At 45.9% G+C, this 26,344-nt stretch overlaps 1 protein-coding gene across 1 annotated transcript in view; it reads left to right on the forward strand.

Annotated features, from left to right (window-relative positions):
• Positions 1-1,459: 1,459 nt before the first annotated feature.
• T265_00496 (hypothetical protein) overlaps positions 1,460-26,344 on the forward strand; it is a gene marked incomplete at both ends in the record, with an annotated part of 37,258 nt that continues 12,373 nt past the window's right edge. The window contains 5 exons of the mRNA XM_009164300.1: positions 1,460-1,888; positions 3,597-4,173; positions 17,546-17,772; positions 22,670-23,813; positions 24,781-25,431. Coding sequence (XP_009162564.1) covers positions 1,575-1,888; positions 3,597-4,173; positions 17,546-17,772; positions 22,670-23,813; positions 24,781-25,431 — 2,913 coding nt within the window. The remainder of the gene's footprint in view (positions 1,889-3,596; positions 4,174-17,545; positions 17,773-22,669; positions 23,814-24,780; positions 25,432-26,344) is intronic.

Genomic DNA, 26,344 nt, shown 5'->3' on the forward strand with positions numbered 1-26,344 from the left:
GTACGTCGAATGGTATTCGGGAGAAATAACTCACCCTCGATAGATGAACTGATCACACTGCATAGTTTGCGCTGGCGTGGCCACGTGCTTCGTATGCCAGTCGACGGAATTCCTCGAAGGGCTCTTTTCGCGCAACCACGTGAAGGGTGGAAGAGAGCCAGAGGCGGTCAAATAATGACTTGGCAGCGAAGTATGAAAGCCATTACCAGCAAACTCAGCTGCGCTGGTCACTGCTGTCTTCCTGGATGGGGACCCCGATACGGGCCACATCAATGGTTATAGACATTATCAGACATGGCCCAGTCGCGCCCTCAATGGAGCTCGTGGATTCAAGCTATTGCCTTCAATGCATAGCTTCTTTTCCAACCCCCGTCCCATCCCACTTGACAGCCCACTGACAGTGCTGGATTCACGCATCAATTTAATCAGCTCCCGCCTGCAATGCGCACCTACCTACCCCAAAATCATCGGTGAACGAAACTGCGGCAACTACAACCACTGTACGACGAGTACGCGGTTATTACAGCTGATAATGATGATGATGATGACTCTCGGATAGGGAAAGCCAGGGCAGCTTTTTCTACCCTCCGACACCTATGGCGTTGACATGACGTCAGTCTGTCTGTCAAGAACAGAGTTCACACTGCGGCAGTGCGGTCCACACTCTTCATGGATCATGGCGCGGCCCCTTTAGGCAGAAGACGTACGATATCAGTATCTGACCATCGGTGCATCCGAGACATTGAGCGATTTTAGTGGGAACATCAGGTTAGTAGTGCTGGGGTACGCCAGATGGTTTTCGGGAAAGTGGGGCAAGATGGCTCACTGGTTAGAGCGCGAATTTACTACCCGGAGGTCTGGTTTGAACCCGACTTCTTCGTGTCGGATTCTGTTTAAACTGGGGATATCTGGCAGTATACCAGCCCTCATGCTTCCTCCAGTTGGCATGGCAGCTAGGCACCAAAAGGGCGTTACAGTTTATTTCGGGAAAGTTTACTCTCCTTCTGCAGGTTGATTGGTCACACTCCATAGATTACTCTAGTTAGGCCGTGTACTTCGTATGCTAGAGGACCGTTTGCTTCATAGGGCTCTTTTCACCTGGCGTTGTTTCGTGTGGAACCGACCAAGATGCATTCAGTCCATGACTTGACAACCAGTCAACTGAGTCGCTTTGCTATCTGCCTTTCTCCCTACGTAGATCGCGAAACGAAACAAACGAATGGCTAGTGAGTGGCAGGTATGGCTTTTCAGGCAGCGAACAACAGTTTTCCTTCACTTCGTAGCTCCCAATTCCTGCTATACTGGACAAGCAGATCCATTTGTCGTCAGTGCACAGATTGGGCGGCGTAGCTCTCATCCTCTTGTTCTCCTTATTCTCGGTTAACAAAGCCGCGCAACTGGAACCACTGCACCTCGGTGCATGGTTTATGAACTAAAAACTGGTTTCAACTGCTCAGGTTCGTCTAATCGCAGCACTTCTTTCGCCACACCCACGCAAATCTGAACTATATCTCGCATTTACTTCCTAGCAGCACTTCATTATGGTATCGCCGGGGTAGTTTGTTGTTTCGTTTATGTCTGCACTGTCAAACACCCCTGGTTATCACATGGGCCGTCCTCAGGATTGGTGCTACTCCTGCTATGAGATTCCTCCTCGGGGCGTTTCCTCAGACAATCCAGCCGGCCATCTTCTGATGGCTATGCGCAACAGAGACGAGAGGCCGAATCTGAGCGCAGCTTTCATGCGACTCCAGGCTGTGGCAGGTTTTTCTTATGCCTCGGACCAATCCCTGCTTTCGGGTGTTCTTTCCATTCTCCCATGGCAGCTCATATTTGTGCCCTGTGTCAATTCAGCGGAAGTGGAGTGGCCTACTACGAACTTGGTCAGGTGAGTACCCACAACTCATTCTTTATACTTGATAACTAGGCCTTATCAGGTATGTTTTTCAGATTATCGAAATGAGTTCCCACATTTGACCATTCCCAGTCCCAGTACGTCCCCTCCTTTGGGATAAGGAAGGCCACGCCAGTTTCAGTTGGATAATCGTAATGACAGGGGGGGGGGTAATAACTAAAACGGATCATCGCAACTGAGCGCTTTATACTGGAAGCAAACCATATTAGATGCTTAAGGTTACATACTGTCTTTTGTCTCTTACGACGCACCATATCAGAACCTCTAAAACCATGCACTTTTGTAGCTGCTGGTGTCTTTCCCGTATTGGGTCCTTCGACGGACTTTATACTCTCCCAAGGTAATGGCTGTTGATCTATGAATCCGATATCCTCCTTCTAAAACGCTGCATAAGGAAGGTAAAGGCTTCTTTCAGTGTTTCCACCACTATTTATACTCTTGTGAACTCAGACCCCTGCGTATTGCAAAGAAGACGAAAACATGTAGACGGTCCATTAGCGGCGCCATTAGTGACAGCCACAATTCTCTCAGAAATGCAACGACTTGTCTAGCCATTTGAGAATGTGTCCAGTGCTCATCCGGAGAGGAAAATTCGATACAGTACGTTAGAATGACACAATATGAAGATTACTGTTGGCTCTCAGCAGTTGAGGAATAACATTGAACTACATGCTTTGTTTGGGCCGGCCAGATGGATAACACAAACGATGTTTGGCTGTGACCATACGATAACATGAAATCGTCTTCCGCAAGACTGAACCGTCTTGTTCCAAAATTTCGAGTACAGTGATTTGCTTGATCCATTTTGCTGAATTGAGTTACTGATAAGCTTTATGGCTGTTTTGTTCGTATACGGACACAGTGTTGCTTATCAGTGATGGCCCGCGCCTCGTAACTATCTACTCATGGTAACTGCTCATAACTCCTTAAGGTATTCCTTCTGACTGTATGATCCATACCCTCTTGCTTTGATTTTATCACCATGAATAAACTGGAGCTTATTGTGGTGCAACGGTTTGCGTATCACAGTAAACCACTGTGATGTACTGGAGAACGTCCATTCAACACCCACATATTCTCCCTTACCAAGTTGTACATTGGATAGGGGTTCGATAAACAGTTTTCTGGCCCCCAAGTCGGATTTAGACAAGTATGGAAATTTGTCCCTCGAAATTAGGAGTAGCCGTGGCTAAGTTATTTTTACAAACACCCCTGGTTTCTCTGTTTTAAACGTTGCTGCGCCGAAGCACCTTCAATAACCTCACAGTGCAAAATTAGGTTTTCTCCTCAGTGTATGGGTTCATATGAAACCCTCAACCAAGCTAAGCACCACCCGGAGTCGGGAAATGTAGGTGCTGTTTGTAAAAGGAGAAAGGTTGGATATCAGAAAACAAGTGCTCCCAGGATAGTAAAATAACCTTTTCAGTGTTGTTTTCACTCTTTGGCAAACACATTACACATACTTAAGTGAGCAGATTCGGGTAGATCCGTTTCCACTTGTGTGCTTACTCTCGGAGGCCTCCTCAGGCCCACTCCCCGGGGTGCATGAACTGCGAGTGTGTTCTTTTGAAGAAACAGTTGATCATGTCTCAAAACATTCATCCCTTTCGCTAATCGTCTACATTCTTCATGCTCAAATCGTCGCGTTTCTTTTGTACAGTCCAACTTTCTGTTCTTTCAGGCAGACGATAATGCAAACATTGCGTCCTATAGAACCAGGCTTCCAACGTTCCTGGGCTTCAGGTATTCCTGGCACTATTGCGTTAGCAAAAGTGGACTGTGTTCTCGCCGTAGATCGACATAGCCGCGTGTACAGATTTGATCCAATCATTAAGAGATGGTCGGCTACAACGGACGGTGTCAAACCCACAGTTTCTGGTCTACTCAATGGTTCGTCATCCGATGTCCCTCACACACCCCATCGATTATTGATATTGACAACGGATCTGGAGGTCTACGGTTTCCGGCTGTGTAAGCCAAATATGGTCGCCTCAGAGAGCGGGGACTATCAACTGATCTCTAGTGAAAGCGAATCGAAAAAGCTTGTGAAGTCTTTCATTAGAAACCTAACCACAACTGTGGCGCATATTCGTTCGTCTACGGGAATTGAGTTAGCTGTAGAGTATTTCAACCACACCGGTTCATATCCTCCCTTTACGGAGCGAACCACTCAACAGCATCTGGATTTAACCGTGTCTCCGAAGTCCATAGACCCGTTCAAACCACCGGTTGATACTATCCTCGACCAGTGTTTCCGTGTAAGTGACGATTGTGTGCCCATCTTATATCATTATACTTTATTTTTGAGGAAATTCACTAAGAAAGAAGATAATGAATGGTTAAGAACAACTTGTACGGGGGAACGTTGAAGTAAAACCGGTGAAAGAGTGCATGCCATCTATGATTCTTCAGGATAGGTGTGGAGGGTCAAATAACAGACTGGGTAGATAGAAATTTACAATCTCGTAGCTAGTATGCGATATTTGAGGCTCTACAGGCCGTTGACGTTACTAGAGTCAATTCAATTCAATTTATCAGCTATAAAACGTATATCATAGACATACTGATTCCAGCTTCTACAGTTTCGATCACCGGAAAACGAGAGTGTGGGACATACAACCAAGCCTTGGAGGCAAAGACATGTTCAGTTTGTTCGGAGATTGGGTAGCTACGTATTGAAGGCGATAGCTTTGATACACGAGCTCCACTGACTGCCCGATCGGACCATTTTTGCCAGTGCCATTAAGCATTAGTGATTTGAGTCCTGGGGTCTCCATCTAGGGAGGCGGGAGTTGCCAACCCGACTAAGTTTACTGGTTGGTATTTTCGCACTTCGTTACCAGGTCATACACTGTCCATCTCTCAGTCGCTTCCACTCAACAAAGCTGAGCGAAGAGAGCTCTGCGGGACTGACGGTCTTCTGGCATGCAGAGTATATGTCCCAACCAGCACAGCCTGTAGAGTGAGTAATTCATCTATCGCGGGAAAGTTCATTCTTCCTAAGACTATCTGGCATAACTCAGCATTGCGGGAAACCTTGCGCAAATCGGTCCACCAATTCCGGCACTTCAGCCAATTTTCCTGGTGTTGATAAACTAGCTTTGGCCCAGAAGACATGCGCATCAGTGAGGTAGTCATGTGACCACTTGCATACTTTCTACTAAATCGACGTGGCATTGTGTTCAATTGCTGGCAGGGAGGTCGCAGCTTCGAAACCCCTTACAGTTTTCTGAGATACACACTTGTCTTCTTTTGCTGTACAGCATAGATTGGCTTCCTTTATAAGGTAAAATCTCCGTGGGTAATTCCTGAATCTCATAACATTATCAGCAACTTTCAAAGATCGTTAGATCGGAACCCTGCTGTCTCGATTGATGTCCAAATTGGACTCGATGTCAATTTGAGGTCTCTGGCATTGAAATAGTATGGAAATCCTACCTCGACATCGAGTCATGTTTAGATTTTCATTGGGCAGGTTTAAAATCCCTGTAAGTTAATCTCGACAGTTTTGTNTACTTTATTTTTGAGGAAATTCACTAAGAAAGAAGATAATGAATGGTTAAGAACAACTTGTACGGGGGAACGTTGAAGTAAAACCGGTGAAAGAGTGCATGCCATCTATGATTCTTCAGGATAGGTGTGGAGGGTCAAATAACAGACTGGGTAGATAGAAATTTACAATCCGTAGCTAGTATGCGATATTTGAGGCTCTACAGGCCGTTGACGTTACTAGAGTCAATTCAATTCAATTTATCAGCTATAAAACGTATATCATAGACATACTGATTCCAGCTTCTACAGTTTCGATCACCGGAAAACGAGAGTGTGGGACACACAACCAAGCCTTGGAGGCAAAGACATGTTCAGTTTGTTCGGAGATTGGGTAGCTACGTATTGAAGGCGATAGCTTTGATACACGAGCTCCACTGACTGCCCGATCGGACCATTTTTGCCAGTGCCATTAAGCATTAGTGATTTGAGTCCTGGGGTCTCCATCTAGGGAGGCGGGAGTTGCCAACCCGACTAAGTTTACTGGTTGGTATTTTCGCACTTCGTTACCAGGTCATACACTGTCCATCTCTCAGTCGCTTCCACTCAACAAAGCTGAGCGAAGAGAGCTCTGCGGGACTGACGGTCTTCTGGCATGCAGAGTATATGTCCCAACCAGCACAGCCTGTAGAGTGAGTAATTCATCTATCGCGGGAAAGTTCATTCTTCCTAAGACTATCTGGCATAACTCAGCATTGCGGGAAACCTTGCGCAAATCGGTCCACCAATTCCGGCACTTCAGCCAATTTTCCTGGTGTTGATAAACTAGCTTTGGCCCAGAAGACATGCGCATCAGTGAGGTAGTCATGTGACCACTTGCATACTTTCTACTAAATCGACGTGGCATTGTGTTCAATTGCTGGCAGGGAGGTCGCAGCTTCGAAACCCCTTACAGTTTTCTGAGATACACACTTGTCTTCTTTTGCTGTACAGCATAGATTGGCTTCCTTTATAAGGTAAAATCTCCGTGGGTAATTCCTGAATCTCATAACATTATCAGCAACTTTCAAAGATCGTTAGATCGGAACCCTGCTGTCTCGATTGATGTCCAAATTGGACTCGATGTCAATTTGAGGTCTCTGGCATTGAAATAGTATGGAAATCCTACCTCGACATCGAGTCATGTTTAGATTTTCATTGGGCAGGTTTAAAATCCCTGTCAGTTAATCTCGACAGTTTTGTCGAGAATGCCCGAGGTCAGTGGTATGTGGACAAGCATGTCTGGCCGTACGTACAGAACGAAAACGGCTGTATAGTGTGAATGTCACGCTTAGTTGATTTGCACTACTGCTGTGGCCCAGGTAGGAAATAGGATTGTGGATGGTCGTTTGTCTGTTTTCAAAACCGGGTAATTTGGTTGCAAACGCTTCGTTGAGGTGGCACCATCAGTACAGTGTAGCGGTGTGTCCGTGGTTGTGCGTTCTGTAGCTATGTGCGTTAGAATGCGTGGCGCTACTCCGAACTGACTTTCGATTATGAGTGGCTGTTTGCTTGGACAGTCCTACTGGACAGCCCTGTGTTCTCATTCGTTGATCTCCACGTGACCATTGAGCTCGGCCTCCCCTAATTCAGTCTTTTCTTCGGCGAGCTGCAGGCCATACGTTCATATGGTGACCCTTAAGACCATCTGCATTTATCATCCCACAGAAGTTTATACCGAATCAGATAATTTGATCAACTTAAGGTTCTTAGAAAAAGATAACATGGGTGCTTCTGCAGTTAGACGCACTCACCAAGTTTCCGTCAAACCTATGTTCTGCTACTGTGTTCTGTCTGACGAGGTCCAAGAAGGACGAAATCGGTCGAGAGTTGTCGAAGGATCGTCAGCAACATCATGATGAACCTTCCGTCAATAAAATATTCTGCGCAATGTCAAATGTCGTACCCGATGAAATATGAGGCGGTCTCTGTGCAGCACATTTATTTGAAGAATGGCATACACGAGAGATTCAGTTGGAATTCAGTTGGATCTCTCATCAAAACTAGAATAGTGTACAAATAAGTGTATTTAGCAGGACGCGTCCAATTTAGGTCCAGATGGAGCATAGGGTTGACGAAAAATCGGAGACCGCACCTACCTATGAAGTCCCAAGAGAGGCTATGGGCTTTCGAAAACTTTTCAGCAACCCTATGAATAGCTGCTTTCCCTACCAATACTGTTCAGTGTAGAATTCTTGATGTACTCTAGAAAACCCAGTTCAGTGACACGCGGAATCACAAGTCAAGAATCCTGGAGTCTTCAGGCTTTCCATTATATCAGGGCAATACAACCATAAAAATGCATAAATAAAACCTCAGGTTGTGCGAATTTCCGTCTAACTTGTTGCACGAGCAAGTTGGGGCAAATTTAAAGGAAGCGTTAAGATGTCATGAACAAGCTGTCGAACCAACGTACGGCAGATCGGTCTGATATAACGACAAACGTGTAGAAACGCAAATGGCCTTAAAAGTCCGTAAAAATAGTCCAGCAGGTCAAGGGTAGGATGTTCATGAGAGCTCACGCATCCTTATCAAATCTGTGAGGTAGACGCAGGGGTAAGTGGAATGAATGAACATTGAATGTTTCCCATCCATTCACAGTCTTAGTGCCAGTCACACAACAGTCGTGTGGTTGTTTCTGGTGTGATCGTGTCTATGGGTGCCATGTCTGTTTATCACCAAAAAAAAGTCCTGACAGTTTACCGGGTTCCAGAACAACTAGCCACAAAGCTACGTGAGTAAAAAAACCGTCGAAGGTGGATCGGATCCCCCTGATGGTTGATTCAAATCATCCTGTTGGACGCCCCTAAACCCCGGTTTCTAGAATGCCTTTGGTGGAAACATACGTTCTGTGCGCGATAGTAGTTTGTTTGAGAGAGATGAGACCGCTCTGGCAATGTTTTGATTTTCTTCTTTCTTCAAGTCTAAAGTCGCCCGGTTAACTGAGAACTAAGCTGAGAACCGTTACTACGATGGTTGATTCAAATCATCCTGTTGGACGCCCCTAAACCCCGGTTTCTAGAATGCCTTTGGTGGAAACATACGTTCTGTGCGCGATAGTAGTTTGTTTGAGAGAGATGAGACCGCTCTGGCAATGTTTTGATTTTCTTCTTTCTTCAAGTCTAAAGTCGCCCGGTTAACTGAGAACTAAGCTGAGAAAAATACCGTTACTACACCTTTATTGTCGCGTGTGGTCCGTTAGTATTCGGCTCACTGGTTGGTCCTAACGTCAGACGCTTCTGTGTGCACATTTACTCTGCTTCTCACATCACGACATCTGTCTGTTTACAATCGATTGCATCTTTTTGGATGGAATGTTAATTTCATGCTTAGTGTGGTGTATTGACCTGTATCGTTCGCCCGCTTCACTAATCTTGACCCACGTGACTTCCGGTAGTTTCAGGCTAATTTGCATACTTCTGAATTAATCATGCGGGCAGTGGATGACCATACTGGGTGACTAATCAGTATTTCCTTTTAAGGTGGGGTAGTCGATTTATCAACTCAGTTGTTCATGCATTGCACTTGCTATTTATTCAGTATACTCTCTATCTTTCTCCGGTTTTAAAACATGGTGATCTACAAACATGTATTCTAAGTCTTCTAACCAGATGGTGATGTAGGTTCTTCTTACAACATACATCTGTGTTTTTGTCATCGTAACCACATGGATGAGTATTGGATTGGAACAGTTTCGTTCAGAAAGTGATGTGAACCGTCAATAATCCAGAGGTCACGAAAATGCGCCCTGATGAGAAGAGCAATATATATATATATGAAAACCCCGTATCATCATTAAACCAGGGAGGAGGTTCTCTGATTTGTTCCGGTCATCTTGTTCCGAAAACTGTGTGAATCGCTCTGCAATGATTGAATTGAATGGCGTTTTAAATGACGTTGACTAAAATTCAATGCCTTGATGCAGGTCGTTCAGTTCAGTTCGGTTTTTCGGCCCACAAGCCGTGCATCGAAATACAGTGGTTCCAGCTGCTACAGCTTCGTTCACCGAGGGTAGGGAGAATAAAGGAATAAGATCCATGCACTGGAAGCGATGGTCCAATCAGCTCATTGACTTCGAGTGGTCCTGCTTGTCCGGTGTGGCTGGTATTGAGAACTACGCGGTGCAGGCGATAGTTTTGATGCAAGACAAGCGTTCGTTGCGTGTCAGAGTCACTAAACACTGGTTTACCTTGTCCCATGGTCCCCGTCCTGCAAAAGATAGTTACCAACACGACCGAGTTGACTGGTAAAGACTTTCAGACCTCGTTACCGGGTCTTGGACTGACCGGCTGTGGGTCATCTCCGTCCGTTACAAGTTTGGGCGAACGAGGCTTCACGAGGTATATAGTCATCTGGCATACGAAGTACATGCCCTAACTAGCATAACCTGTGGAGTGTTACCAGATCTTCTATCGAGTGTGTGTGTGTGTGTGTGTGTGTGTGTGTGTGAGCCTTCCCGAAAACCATCTGGCGTGCTTCAAATGATCTGGCGTCCCCGCCAGACTCGCGCAATGCTCCGGAAGCACCGGCGCAGGTCTTCCACACACACCGTACACGTCTGTGATCTGTGAATTAGAACAGATTGGACAGTGGTATTGTGCGCTAAATCCTTGACAGTCAAGCTGAGTTCTCGTTAGCTAGCACCGTCCTTGCCCTGACGCGGTGGTTGGTCATGAGTACTACGGTGGTCTAGTGACTGTGAAATGTAGAATTTCGTTTCTCAAGATTCTTGTTTGCGATCAATCATTTACTGAAATTGTCGGTGTAAAATCATGCTGTCTCTGGTGATGTGAATATGATGACAGTAAGTGGTTTCCTCTAGATTATCAGCACCGTCATGTTTATCGATCGACTGATGCTGTCTTCTACCGACGAAAGACAGGTCAGCGAACATCGGTCCGATAAACTCCATACTCCGACAGCTGATCATAACCGCCGGCACATCATCGATTACGATCGGAAAACAGCTAAATATGACGATTTGTTTAAATCCTGGTGTCTTAAGCACTGTTGTTGACTGCTGGACAACTACCAATAAAAGAATGTTACTAAAAGCTCGATTTGGCTCCAAACGCCTGAGCGGCTGCGTAACTTTTGGTGGACTGCCGAAAGCCGAAATCGCCTTTGAAATTGTGTGCAAGGACGATTTCTTTCAACTCCGACCAAATTTTGAGTTATCGTGACATCAGTCTATCTGTCAGGAGCAGAGTCCACAACTCTTGTACGATCTACGTAGCTTTATGAATCATCAGCAGCCACTAATACGTGCTGAAAGTGCAGAGACCAAGTGTTTGACCGTCAGTGTCGCGTGAGTCTGGTAGGAGCATCTTAACATCAATTCCAAGATGGTTAGACGAATTGGTCATGTCTTGTAGGTTGAGCTGTTTAGGACACGTGCTTTTTATTTCAAACGACCGCTCATGACGAAATCGACCCGAAAGTGGACGGTCTATAAATTGACACCAGTGTGACAGTCATGTTAAGAGTGGCTCAATGGTTGATGACACTCGAAGGCATGGCCCAATCTTGTAGTCGGATGTGGTCATTCTGTGAAGCTATTGCCGTCGGCGTGTGGCCGTAAGCTGGACGACTGGACTTTGATGAACTCGTTTTGCCGTTGCCCTTTGATATCGACATCTGTCCGGTTTGGACACCGAGCATGTTAGTCTTTCTCGCTGTCTGGCATTCCAGTCGATACTGGGAGTATACGTTGAGTATTTCAGCACTCCATCACTCGAAGGTGTGAAGTACCACGCTGTCTGGTGACAGTAGTGACTTTCAACCACCGTACTTACCCACTAGAGTTTTTACCATCTGCTAACGTGCTCATTCCACACACTGAGAACATACTTAAACCAAACACTCCCAAGACGAGAACAGATTTCCATACAAACGTCACCGTTCGGCTTTAGCACCCTTTCGGTGCCCAACTGCCATACCACCAGAAGGAAGCACCTGAGCTGCCAGGTTTCCAAAGCCTAGACAGGGGAAATCGAGAGCCAGAGGTCGTCATTCTTTTTACGTCTGTTTGCTCTTTATAAGTGTTACTTTCATCATTGAAGGTAACGTGGCTGAATTACTTTCTCAAGGAGGCGGGAACTGTGCTTCAAGTTAGGTTATGTTAAACATGCAAACGTCTGAGTCCGACACACCTACTCATTTTCCCGTATTGCGATTTCTCGATAGGTGTTAAGTGAATGCACTGATACGAACACTGCGTTTGCAAGTTTGACGCATTTGGGGTTAGGTTTGAAGTCATTCCAGAATCTCAGCCGTATTGATCTCTATTCAGGGTTCTGGTGCGCACATTCGGACGTTGCAATACGCACTGCTGTCACATGTTGAAAAAATCTAGTTGTAGGGTAGTTTGTTTCAGCGAGATAACGTGCTGGTCCACGTCTCTAACTTCATTACTGAGTTGTTTATGCTCTGTCACCTGAACACAGTTCTACTTTCAACCCGATCAAAACCCGTAGCACACGCTAACACGCCAAGTGTACGGTGATACCGGATAGTATAACTCCAAAACCAAATAGGTGACCGTTCAATCAGTTGGAAAACGCTTGGAATCAATCCAGAAGTTACCATTTTGGAAACGTTTGAAAAAGTTCCAGTAGCGTTATCGCTGCACGACGTTTCGCTTTTGGAACGTCACGTTTTTGTCACGCTAAGTGATTAGGTTACAGGACTGGTCGAGTTTTAAGTGGGAAGGGAAACGAATCAGCAAGACCTCTTCCTACTGACAAGCCAAATCAGTGTTGAGAAGTTTAAAGAAATTTAAGAAATTTCGTTCGTTAGTATGGTTTAGCAAGTGTTAAAACCGATAGGCTCTGCTTCTTATGCTTCAGTTCAACTTTTGTTAATCCGTATAGGTGGATTGGTGCTACTACCGTTGGATAATCAGAAGGGATTACGTGAGCTCCGTTCGGGCTGGGCCTTTCATAATTTCTTTCGGAGATCCCACCTGATCGAAACTTCGCGTCACGTTGGCTCGACGAAGGCGAAACGTTGCCGTGCAACAAATCTATCGATTGTTTTTTTTAAGTTTCTCGAAACAAAACAAGAATTGAGATGCCCCCACTCTCAATATCACTAAGCCACCAACTAAAATTATTGCAAAACGATTTTCGTAGGTTTTGTGGTGAAATCAAAGCTCTTCTTGAATCGACTATGTCGATTGAGGCGTCCGAATAGTCTTGTTTCGCCCTTTCATGTATATTTGACACCAATCTCTTAGAAACTTATTAGTACATATCCTAAATAGGATTTCCAGTGTTGCCCATTAGATACTGTCATTCAGTGGATCTGAGACGTCTTCCGGTTTCCGGCAACCATCATCTCAGAACCACAACTCGTGTAAGTCGATGCTGTGAATCTGCAACTAGATAATCTGAAAACGAGTATTCGGTTTTATTGTAGGGACTTATTCATCCAGCACCCAAAGTTGCGGTTGGTAGACCGTGTTGCACATGCCGAATCATCGTTTGCCGAAGGTTTCTGTCTTCCGTGTCTAATGTGAGCAGAGGAGTGACCAGTATTTGATATGGTAGAGGGATGTGAAGAAGATTACGAAAATTAGTGGTTAATCTGTTTGCTGAGTTGGGCAGTTAGCTTGGAAACGTTCCGTCACTAGTCGAGGTGACATCATCCGTGCGCTGTATCCAACCTCGATCGTCTGAATGAGTGTTTGAAGGTGCAAACACCCCGGCACTAGATCCCTTCCCGATCCACTTTCATTCTTTTCTTCACAATAAGGCTTTCAATAGTTGTACGGGAGTGAGGTACCAGTGTTCAACACTGGTGTGCTATCGACGATGATGATGACGGTAATAACGAGACACTCCCATTCAATACAAATGGTGAAAACTGTGATCAGTGCTGTGACTTTGTGTCTAGGTGTACAGCAAAGGGACCGCTTGTACAGTCAATCAAGTTGAATGTACGGAAATCCCTGAATGGATCAGAACACAACGTTCTTTTCTCACGGTCACAAAGCGGGTTCTGGTTCTAGTTTGCACAAACAAATCGACACGGCCCCGGTGGTAGATAGACGGTGACAGTTCGGTTGCCACTTAATGTTCACGCTTACATCACTTTAGTTTAAACAGTCCTCCGCTTCCTCCGATGAGTCCGTATCAAATGGGGATCAGACTCGAGTATCGCTGTTATGAGTAATGAAAATAATCGTTCAGCTGTAACACCATTTCGGTGACTAACTACCCTATCAACCGAAGAAAGCACTCTTAGGTTGTCCGAGCCTCGACAGGAGCAGTCGAGATGCGGAGGCTGGGTCAGTAAGTTCGTGTTTCGACCATGGGGCTATCTCAAACGCTTCGCCTTTGTTAGTAGTAGCTGCCGGCTTGCCCATGTGACCTGAATCGATTAGATGCATTGCGAAAACACTGGTAATTGATTCTCTAGCTTTGCTGCTTAGTTTATTACATTTAGGCTCTTGCTTCCCATTGCACATCTGCCTCATCGTTGGTCCAACATACACCGTTGCATAACGATCACAACAGACCCGCCTTGTCTTGAATATGGACCTACGGTTAGTCCTCAGGACGAGTGAACAGTTGTTCGTTTTGTGGCCATCAGGGGACTGGGTTTCGCGGCTGGAGAATTTTGATGAAGTGTTGGATGTAATTGCTTTGCGAATCGGGCGTTTATCAGGCATTCTGTGAGACAAGGGCTCAGGAAGATTCGTTCCCTTTTTAGGTTTTCCTGAGCAAATCGCTCTGTGTAGTTTGTTTTTATAGTTGCATCTATTCCTCCAGCTCGTCTCCATAGCAGAAATAATGTGCCAGATACAAGACTGCGGAAATCTTTGCGCCGTACGACTGTGTCATCGCCATAATCATCATTGACAAAAATACATAGGTAGTACTCGTGCTTAACTGCCTAAGTATTGTAACGTTCTTGGCTGTGTGCAGGCCGAGATACCGTCACGGCGCCAAAACGCAGACAGCAGGACGATTAAGGTCCTTAGTCAGAGCCTTTGGCTGAAAAGTATGACCGCAAGGTATCAGTGGTTGGCATTTGACCATGTGAATAGTCCAGATTTTAGTTAAAGAAGTGCCACACTTGCTCTAGCCTCAGACTTAGAGTGTCTGGGGATTGTGTTTATCAGACCTCTATCGAATGACCGACTTGATAGAAGAGATTGTGCGACTACTACTCCAGCATCCACCACTTTGTGTCAATGGGTTACTGAAGTACTCAGACCGTGGCACCACGGTATGGCCCGGTCTCTTCGTGACGGAACTTAAGAAGGTGTCACTCCTTTCCTTGCATTTTGTCATAGACATTATCGTGACTCTACGAGAAAGGCAGACCAGTGTTCAACACTGGTGTGCTATCGACGATGATGATGACGGTAATAACGAGACACTCCCATTCAATACAAATGATGAAAACTGTGGTCAGTGCTGTGACTTTGTGTCTAGGTGTACAGCAAAGGGACCGCTTGTACAGTCAATCAAGTTGAATGTACGGAAATCCCTGAATGGATCAGAACACAACGTTCTTTTCTCACGGTCACAAAGCGGGTTCTGGTTCTAGTTTGCACAAACAAATCGACACGGCCCCGGTGGTAGATAGACGGTGACAGTTCGGTTGCCACTTAATGTTCACGCTTACATCACTTTAGTTTAAACAGTCCTCCGCTTCCTCCGATGAGTCCGTATCAAATGGGGATCAGACTCGAGTATCGCTGTTATGAGTAATGAAAATAATCGTTCAGCTGTAACACCATTTCGGTGACTAACTACCCTATCAACCGAAGAAAGCACTCTTAGGTTGTCCGAGCCTCGACAGGAGCAGTCGAGATGCGGAGGCTGGGTCAGTAAGTTCGTGTTTCGACCATGGGGCTATCTCAAACGCTTCGCCTTTGTTAGTAGTAGCTGCCGGCTTGCCCATGTGACCTGAATCGATTAGATGCATTGCGAAAACACTGGTAATTGATTCTCTAGCTTTGCTGCTTAGTTTATTACATTTAGGCTCTTGCTTCCCATTGCACATCTGCCTCATCGTTGGTCCAACATACACCGTTGCATAACGATCACAACAGACCCGCCTTGTCTTGAATATGGACCTACGGTTAGTCCTCAGGACGAGTGAACAGTTGTTCGTTTTGTGGCCATCAGGGGACTGGGTTTCGCGGCTGGAGAATTTTGATGAAGTGTTGGATGTAATTGCTTTGCGAATCGGGCGTTTATCAGGCATTCTGTGAGACAAGGGCTCAGGAAGATTCGTTCCCTTTTTAGGTTTTCCTGAGCAAATCGCTCTGTGTAGTTTGTTTTTATAGTTGCATCTATTCCTCCAGCTCGTCTCCATAGCAGAAATAATGTGCCAGATACAAGACTGCGGAAATCTTTGCGCCGTACGACTGTGTCATCGCCATAATCATCATTGACAAAAATACATAGGTAGTACTCGTGCTTAACTGCCTAAGTATTGTAACGTTCTTGGCTGTGTGCAGGCCGAGATACCGTCACGGCGCCAAAACGCAGACAGCAGGACGATTAAGGTCCTTAGTCAGAGCCTTTGGCTGAAAAGTATGACCGCAAGGTATCAGTGGTTGGCATTTGACCATGTGAATAGTCCAGATTTTAGTTAAAGAAGTGCCACACTTGCTCTAGCCTCAGACTTAGAGTGTCTGGGGATTGTGTTTATCAGACCTCTATCGAATGACCGACTTGATAGAAGAGATTGTGCGACTACTACTCCAGCATCCACCACTTTGTGTCAATGGGTTACTGAAGTACTCAGACCGTGGCACCACGGTATGGCCCGGTCTCTTCGTGACGGAACTTAAGAAGGTGTCACTCCTTTCCTTGCATTTTGTCATAGACATTATCGTGACTCTACGAGAAAGGCAGATACCAGTTGGACTACAGGGATAATATTGCTAGACTGTCTGACAGTGCAATCCAGTCACTGGACCATAAGGTGTGCGTTTCAACACGTCTCCAGACAACTTGACCGGAGCTCCACACCACGGCCCATGCGAACCACTTGTTGCATTAAAGCGGCGAACATCTCCCGATCTGGATCAAATTCATCACCGGCATGTGATCCCCAGTAGAGTTCGTTCATTGATTCCCCCTGTTTGTATGTTCTTCGGAACAATTACATCAGTAATATGTGAGTAGTTGAGATTAACTCGTCAGCCTTTGCTTACTGATCGCAGCCACACAATCGGCGGATCGACTTCCTAATCTGTCAGGCCCAGCCTTTTCACGATTGGAAGTGGCCCCATTGATAAAAACAAAGCACGAGGTCTTTCGTCAGTCGCTTACTCGAATGTTGTGTTGTTTTTTAGTCTGACATCAAATTCCCCCACGTAACCGCATAATGCCTGGTCCACTGTAGTCCAGACACCAAACCGACATCAAAGCCCTGTATGACGGGACGCTTACCTTCGTTCCATTGTTTCATCAACTATTACGTCAACACACTTTGTTTCGCCTCGTCCTAAACACGGTAGGATAGTGACCAGCTCAAGTTGGGGAAGTGAGCGAGGGAGATAGAACCATTGGGACTAAGGGTAACAACGGTAAATATGCTCTGCAGACCTCCACGCTCCACTTTACGACGACAGAGTTAGGACGAAGAGGATAGCACTATCTTGAAGATGGTAGCCTTATCAATGATGCCCTTGTTTGTATGAAGTAGAGTTGGGTCAATATTCGACATTATCACTCTGAGTTGTGTTGGAGCGACTGTGTGCTGAGGGCCGCTGAGTCTGGGAGGTTAGGGTTAGGTGGTCGGAGAATTTTCGCCTTTTCCCCGTCTTTCCTCGGACATTATGGCAATACATCAGCCCTCATGCCTCCTCGTTGTATGACGTCTGTGAACCAGAATAGCGCTACATCTGAATGGTTTAATTTTCACATGTTCCTATTTATTTTGCTGATGATTTATAGCCTGACCGTCCCCTAACCACTGCTTGAAAAGAATTCTATGTAATGTAGTCTCTTCTCAAGAATCATATACATCTCCCTCATATTCACCTCGTGATCCCGAGGAAATCATCTAGGATGAACATGGGCCTCAGATATTGCGGTTCTTCACGTTCTTCGTTTTTCACCCCCCCCCTTGCAGCCAATTAACCGTAATCCCGTCCATCCAATACATCGTCTTCATCAGAACTGGGACCACTTCAATCCGGATGACTGTGTTTGGGTGGAAAACACGAAGTTTTCTTTTTGCCGAACATATCCACTGCGAGTCCCCTCGGTCCCCTTGAAGCGTGTGGTGAGTTCGGTCTCGCATCAGCTTGTAGAATGTTTCATCGATCGAACTGGGATTCACTTAATAATGGGTCCTCGGTAGATTCTCGTTTGCCCATCACTTCCCACTTGAGTTTTCCTGTATGATATCAATGATTTTACATAGGATTGATCGTCATATGTTCTGTTCGTACAGCAGTAGAACCGTGTACGAATGGCGGGTAGGTTTTGACCATTTCGCTTTAGTCTATCGAGGATTAAGGGAGGATAGTCACTTAGTACGTGCGATATCCTAACGAGTTCACTGTTGAATTGTTGCAGTTATCTCATGAAGTTGGACAGCTCAGCAAAAGCACCATTAGCTATGTAATTTGGCCGTGTCAACATGACGCCTCTCGGGTCTTTATCCAAGTAGGCAACAGTTTCGATGAACACAGTTTGCGAGTCGTGAATTCCACACCTCGTTGCCATGCCGCCTTTCGGTCAGTCTCGCCTTGCACATGGCTAGGAAAATAGGCCTTGTGAAGTAGACGGTTCAATCAGTGCGGTCTATGAAATGTAACCACTGAAAGAGGACTTCTTCGAAAAAAAACTCGACATCACCTAGCTGGTATTTCCATCGGATCCGGGCGCTGCCTGAGGGACCCGATAACCAAACCATAGATCCTCGTAAATTTTCTCGCCGAAACAAGTTTTAGTGAACCGCGGAATTGGACTTCAAGCCGACACTATAGGCGCCAAAAGCCTTCCTGAGTCAACTAGTGATCAACAGGTATACCAACAACACACATCCTGAACTCTACCATCACAATTCGCCCACATATTTCTTTCTCTACACTACTTTTTTGGTCCGTCTAATGATCGGGTGTGAATGATTTTACTTTTTTCATTCGCTAAATATGGTTGGAGTTGTAGACAGACACGTGCAATTCAGGTTCAGTTCTGAAGAGAATGTAAGGCGAGCTGGTCAGCCGACCAGATATCTCTTCATCTGAGTGGCACATGCTCATCCTGCGTGTGTGTGTGTGTGGACATTCTTTTTGGTGACGTTCTTCTGCCAAAACAATGCAATGTCGCCTACCGGAGTGAACTTTTTTTTATTTCGCAAGCTAATGGGTTTTTGTCAGCATTGATTAAGTTCACTGCGGTCCGTAGAAATTTGATTGTGGCGGCGTTATGTGTGGTGTGTATAGACTGAGTACCCCTGACAGCCCAGTAATGCCGGATGAATTTCCGAAACTTAGATACGAAATATTAGTACAGTGGTCGAGCCTGCAGTACTACAGACTATGAACTGTGGTCTATCATACAGTTTCTGCAAATATAGTTGTTTTTTCTTGCTGAGGCCTTCTCTCTATGGAAAACAATCGAGAACCAGGTGCCTGCACCTATAAACAGCAACCGCCGTCAGTGGGATTGACCCAACGCTCCTTGCGCTACTCTTACCCGACATAAGGCACCTACAAGGACGGGAATACCTTATCTAGACAGTCAGACAAAGAATTCCCAGATTTCTCGCCACTGAGATTGGTTACATGCCACGTGCTGTGGGGTTTCCAAGCACAGTGCCCAGCTTAACAGTGGTCGGTTTCCATTCACGAGGCTTGTCGCTCGCGGATGTTTTTCCAATATGAGTTTGGAGCAGAAAACAGTGCCTCCTCTGATAGACGGTAGTTGGGCGTGTGGGGTACAGGTCCGAACCGCCCTCACTTAATGAGTTTTAGTTGCTGCAACTGTGATTCTGATTCTTTACTTGGTTACACTACTTCATTGCGAGCGCATTGTGGACGTTTCATGTCACTGGTGATCAAACGTTTAGGTACTCACAGTCGTAGAACAAGACCTCTCTTATGATCACCTCGTACACGCACCCGCTCAACTTCAGTGAAACTAGCCTCTGATGCCGTTAGCAAAGCAAGTTCACAAATATTTCTTGTGCCTCGCCTAGTTTTTAAGCGGTAACATATATACATTGGAGATATAAGAAGCTCAGTTACGGTACTTTCATTTTGTGTTCTGAACGTTCAGCCAATAGGATTGAACCTCCGAGTAGCCACTATCGCTTCCTGATACCTTTGCACACTCAACTTCAACTTAAGCTTAGTCTCCATGCAGACAGAGAAGCCTGGTGGTGGCATTAGGAAGCTGTAGAAGTGAAGTGTGCCAGTGTAGCTAACATTATCTGAAAACTCTCTAATCTTATACACACAACGGAACAGGAAAAAGCTTGCAAGTGAGGCGACCACAGATAATATTGGAAAGTTAGCATGCAACAAAAATTGGCGTCCTGGCCACTCGGTGACTTACCCAACCTGCGTTGTGTATTTAGTTCCTTAGTGATCAGTATGTCCATCCTCACTGAAATGTCATTGTTTAAATGCGAGTTCGTCACATTGCCGACCAGCTGCCCGTGGCCTTAAGGGTATGTTCAAACTGCTTGCCAGAAGGTCGCGGGTTCGAAACTCTGGTGTTTCTTGAGATGCGTGCACACTACTGACGATTCCTAATAAGGATGGAAGAGTTGCACAGCATTTCTCGGTTTTTCAGCGTAGATCGGCTTCACATGCAGGACGAAATCGCAGTTGAAAGTCCCTAACCCCCTCACCACCAACAGTATCCATAATTGTCTTAAATCTCTATCTAGCTTTCGAATTCGCACAGTTTGCTACTCTCTACTCCATGTTCTTTCTGTTCTGGCAGTTGACGAATAACTCCTGTTTCTTAGCTGCATCCAACTATCTCGCTATTCCCCAAAACAAGCTCTCGCTCGGGGGAGCTTTGTCTTTACTCATTCAGATTCAAAGATCTTGCCGTTCCCCTTAATATCACCGCAGTTTTTATCACCTCGTGCACCTTTCTGTGCGTTCATCCCGGACCGCGGAGAAAACAATAAGATTCCGATTGTGTGGACTTTTGGCCAAATAAAGTGAAATGACTAGGAATCATCTTGTTGCTTGCAGTAGTTGCAGATATGTTAATGCGCGTTATGGGTTTTCCGATGTCGCCCGAACTCCGCATACCCATCTGCTCAGAGCTATTTATCCCACTCCAAAGTTCAGACTTATCTGCACGGACATCATCGTCGTTCAGCAACAATACATTCCCGTATCTCGTCCGGGAGCTGCAGTCTTTTCTCAAAAGCTAATCTCTTCTTCATACTTATGTTTTGATTTCGTTCTAATCACCTTTGAATCATCCCGGTCTCTCGATTTACTGTGTACCACTGAAAATCCCATGAATGCATTATCGACTCAGAATCGTTCGAAAATCCTTCCCATGAATGCATTATCGACTCAGTTTGAATCGGTCGTTTCCCTAACCACTGCTTTTCCTCTTCTTTTTTCAGATGTATGATATGCAAGTGCGTTCTCGTTTACTGTTTTGCCGTGACAGTTGTTTGTTGTGTCGTTCAGTTGACCAACTTGGTACATGTAATTCTAAACACAGTCAACCCCGCTAGGGGGACCGCCTCAAAATCGGACATGGTCTCCTCTGAGGGAAACCTTTTTACGACCACAATGAATCTAGAATTGATCCCTTCCGGGAAATACTCTCTCCGTAGCAGCACCCGTAAATGAAGTCGCTTTTCAAATGCTGTTACGGACGGCATCGTTTTTGGGAATATCTCGGTATAAGGAATTACCATAAAGCAGTGTTCCAACTCGATCGAAGACACAGCGGGCTTAGCGTACATAGGTACCAAAGTCAGTGACCCTGAAAACCAAGTAGCCTGTGGCCTTAAAACGGTGCGGAAGGGATGTCGGACCAACTGCTGTCCCTGCTTTACTGCCTTATTGTCAGAAAAAGACTCATCAACAAGGAACACATCAGCTTATTGAGAACAAGTGAGTGCAAAACTGACAAGTGGCCTCTTGGCATCCAAAGGGCAGTGTTGATACTGGCCCAGGCTGTCTGGTCGGCGTTTGGTGAACACCAACCTTCATTCGGAGATCAAGATGGCTCATCAATTAAGGCGTGAAACTACTGGCCGGAACCCAACCCTGGCTTTTCCACTACTCTTGTCTACGCTCGGAGAACGTGGCCCTCGGGCCTCCGAGTTGCGCGCCGGCTGTGCACCGAGAAAGTGCCACGTTTGCGCCATCTCACTTCGTTTTTCCAGGCTCAGCAGAAATAGAAAATCATTCATGAATGCTTCGAAATCAAATGGTCGGAATACATCAGACAAAGCGCTTGACCGGACGGTGATATGAGTTTTCGTGCCCACTTTCCGACTTTTACTGTGCTTTCATGTCAGTTATCTCATGGCACATTTCTGTAGATTCTAGATATGTTTTCCACTGTTGGTCGTCACTGACTGACAAAAAGTCCTTTCTTTCCATCCAATATTGATTAATTTACGATCGAGTAAATAGGTGGCCCCAGACTTTCTTGTCGTAGGGCACAACAAATTTGCTCAGAAATGAAAACAAGTCAATCGGACCTTCAGCCCAAGAAATTATCGCTTGAGGTGCTAGTCAACGTCCGGTCAAATAGAATGAAGCGTGTGACTGAAGGATGAGTGGTACTCAATAGTGTTTGCCTTTGAATTAACCATACTGCGTTTTAGTCCCCTATAACCGACTAGCATAGTGCCCAGCTACTCGCAGGAGAATCACAGATTCTGGTCTCCTCAGGGATTTGTGAGATTCACACGGCAACAATGATGCGCGAGCTCCACAGTTTTCCCCGGCTTATCGATACAATCCACTTCAAATGTGATGTTGAACCCATATAAGTTCCTACAAGGAAGCAACGGAGACCAAATGTGGTCTTTTCGAATCTGATGCCCACTCTTGATCGTAATTCACATGGTTCTCACTGCAAATGGCTGGGCGCCCTGGCGGGGACCGTTGCTCTTTGCCAGATTTTCGTCCATTCGTTGTTCGTAATCCTCAACCCCTTCTCCCGCTCTTCAGCGTGCTTTCTCCTCTTGGTTGTAGGGCAGCTGAGTGCCAGTATTCGGTGGGAGTATGCTGTTAGTGTTGTCGTCAATAAGAGTGATTCGTCTATTCATGCTTATTCATCCTTTGTTTGAATTCCAGCTTCTTGGGGCCCGAACGTACTTCGAAGGTAACCGATTTCCGATGCTCTCCTACCTGTACAAAAAGAATGCTGCTCTGACTGAGCAAAACCCACCTCCAAATGTTTGGGTACTTCGGTCTGGCCACGTTGAGTCCTCCGTCGACGTCAGAACAATAATCAACTGTGATACTCCTCCCCATGTTCTGCCCATACGCTTGGTCCATATCCAATTGGATGAAACGTCTTTCAAAGACCTCTCGGGTTCCCTAATCGACTCGTCTCAAGCAAATTTACGAAATTTCCGCTCACGTTCCACATCCGATGTATTGACCCGAAATATTTCTTCCAACAATGGCTTCGAATCTCCCTCTCGCTGGTTTGTGCCTACTCTGAAAGATTCCCACTGGAGGTTTATTCCAAGAACAAACGAAAAGCAGTTAAGGGTTTCTGTTCGACCTCCCGATACAGATGTCCAAGACTGTCAGGATTGTAGTTCCAATATGTCTTGGCCCACACCCTCGGCCAAAACCGTAGAACAAGCCTGGGTTAAGCTCGGTAACCTTGCTAGGTTGCCACAACTTCACATTCCGTCTGGTGAAAGAGAAACACCAAATTTGAGTCTTTCCAAGAGCCAAGTGTCTATAAACACGTTGGATGATTTTACGGGATATTCCAAACGACATCTCTCAACTGTTCAAAGCTCCGCTGGGTCTATCTGTATGACCCCAGAAGTGACTCGTCGTAATTTGGTCGGTCATCGACCGTCTTCTCCTTCACTACGCTTATCCACATTTTCGGTTACTTACCCAAACGATTCCGAAGAGAAGTCGTCTTCCCATTCTGTATCCAACAATCTCAAGCATGGGGTTCCTCTACAGCGTAAACTCAGCTCTGTGGCTGCTGAATGTAGTCCACACCGGTCTTCGTGGAACGATCACTTCAATGCAACTCGCTGGATGGCATTGCTCTCCGCTAGTTTGGACCAGGCGGTTCGTTTGGCTGATTGTGTTCGTCACCTGGCTAGTTATTGCCGCACCGCGAACAGTGGTTACTACCTGTTGATCAGTGGACCAGGGAGTGGTCGTACCTGGCAAGCTATCATCACTTCTCTGCTGCAGGTAGGTTTACCGAACCAAGTATGCTCGCGTGTTTGTGTGATGGAGTCAATGTGGTTCCATGCACCACCGTCCACAGTAAACAGGGATAAGGGCATTTTTTTCGGTAGGATTGTTTTCTTATGGGAGGGCTGACCAATAACAACAGTGTCACGAGCTTCCCGCACTGGGTAACACGTTTTCAGGTGCGCCTGGGTGTTTCAAACAGCCTGCTCGAGTAAGCGACAGAATGTGTTGGTTGCCTGTAATGAACGCTGCAGGTGTGTGACACTTGCAGGTGACTGAAAGGTGTTAGTGCAAAATAGTGAACGTTGTATTGGTCGTCAGCCCCTGTTATCTAGGTCACTCATCACTATCATTGTTGACTGCTACATCAATGTAGACACTAAGGCTTCACTACTACACAGCCACAGTTTACATTTTGTATTCAAAACCCTAAAATGAGTAAGTAAGATACTCGGTGCTGGTCTACACCAAGCACTTTAGGGGGTGTACACCTCGCTCTCTAAATTGAAACTGACATCCGTCACTTCCTGCGGGGTCATCGACGAAGCAAAAAGATCCCAATCCTGTCAGGTGGATCACTCGAACAACACAAAAACATTTTCGTGATATCTTTCAAACCTTTCCGCTAGGTCCCATGTTACCCGCCTCGCAGTTTGCGCCATTCTGATTGGAGCACGACACTTGTCTTGGTAGCCTATGATTCGACAGGCGTACAATGTGGCTGAGCCACCGTAGTTGATGGTGCTAAGAGTTTTCTGCGATCGATGAATCCGTCACATAACCCAACACCCGCTTTCTAATTACACTCGAGTCACGTCACAGCATTTTATATGTATTCACAAGTTAATTGACCTCACCTTGGTCTATGACTTTCTATGACCTTGAAATGTTGAAGTGTACATGTGTCGCAGCTCTCCACATATGCCCCTTTTTCGGAACACNTACAGATGTTCAAGACTGTCAGGATTGTAGTTCCAATATGTCTTGGCCCACACCCTCGGCCAAAACCGTAGAACAAGCCTGGGTTAAGCTCGGTAACCTTGCTAGGTTGCCACAACTTCACATTCCGTCTGGTGAAAGAGAAACACCAAATTTGAGTCTTTCCAAGAGCCAAGTGTCTATAAACACGTTGGATGATTTTACGGGATATTCCAAACGACATCTCTCAACTGTTCAAAGCTCCGCTGGGTCTATCTGTATGACCCCAGAAGTGACTCGTCGTAATTTGGTCGGTCATCGACCGTCTTCTCCTTCACTACGCTTATCCACACTTTCGGTTACTTACCCAAACGATTCCGAAGAGAAGTCGTCTTCCCATTCTGTACCCAACAATCTCAAGCATGGGGTTCCTCTACAGCGTAAACTCAGCTCTGTGGCTGCTGAATGTAGTCCACACCGGTCTTCGTGGAACGATCACTTCAATGCAACTCGCTGGATGGCATTGCTCTCCGCTAGTTTGGACCAGGCGGTTCGTTTGGCTGATTGTGTTCGTCACCTGGCTAGTTATTGCCGCACCGCGAACAGTGGTTACTACCTGTTGATCAGTGGACCAGGGAGTGGTCGTACCTGGCAAGCTATCATCACTTCTCTGCTGCAGGTAGGTTTACCGAACCAAGTATGCTCGCGTGTTTGTGTGATGGAGTCAATGTGGTTCCATGCACCACCGTCCACAGTAAACAGGGATAAGGGCATTTTTTTCGGTAGGATTGTTTTCTTATGGGAGGGCTGACCAATAACAACAGTGTCACGAGCTTCCCGCACTGGGTAACACGTTTTCAGGTGCGCCTGGGTGTTTCAAACAGCCTGCTCGAGTAAGCGACAGAAAGTGTTGGTTGCCTGTAATGAACGCTGCAGGTGTGTGACACTTGCACGTGACTGAAAGGTGTTAGTGCAAAATAGCGAACGTTGTATTGGTCGTCAGCCCCTGTTATCTAGGTCACTCATCACTATCATTGTTGACTGCTACATCAATGTAGACACTAAGGCTTCACTACTACACAGCCACAAAGTTTACATTTTGTATTCAAAACCCTAAAATGAGTAAGATACTCGGTGCTGGTCTACACCAAGCACTTTAGGGGGTGTACACCTCGCTCTCTAAATTGAAACTGACATCCGTCACTTCCTGCGGGGTCATCGACGGAGCACAAAGATCTCAATCCTGGCAGGTGGATCACTCGAACAACACAAAAACATTTTCGTGATCTTTCAAACCTTTCCGCTAGGTCCCATGTTACCCGCCTCGCAGTTTGCACCATTCTGAGTGGAGCGCGGAGCACGACACTTGTCTTGGTAGCCTATGATTCGGCAGGCGTACAACGTGGCTGAGCCACCGTAGTTGATGGTGCTAAGAGTTTTCTACGATCGATGTATCCGTCGCATAACCCAACACCAGCTTTCTAATTACACTCTAATCACGTCACAGCATTTTATATCTATTCAGAAGTTAATTGACCCCACCTTGGTCTATGACTTTCTATGACCTTAAAATGTTGAAGTGTACATGTGTCGCAGTTCTCCACATATGC

Source organism: Opisthorchis viverrini (assembly GCF_000715545.1).
Source record: "Opisthorchis viverrini unplaced genomic scaffold opera_v5_5, whole genome shotgun sequence".
Classification (NCBI taxonomy): Eukaryota; Metazoa; Platyhelminthes; class Trematoda; order Opisthorchiida; family Opisthorchiidae; genus Opisthorchis; species Opisthorchis viverrini.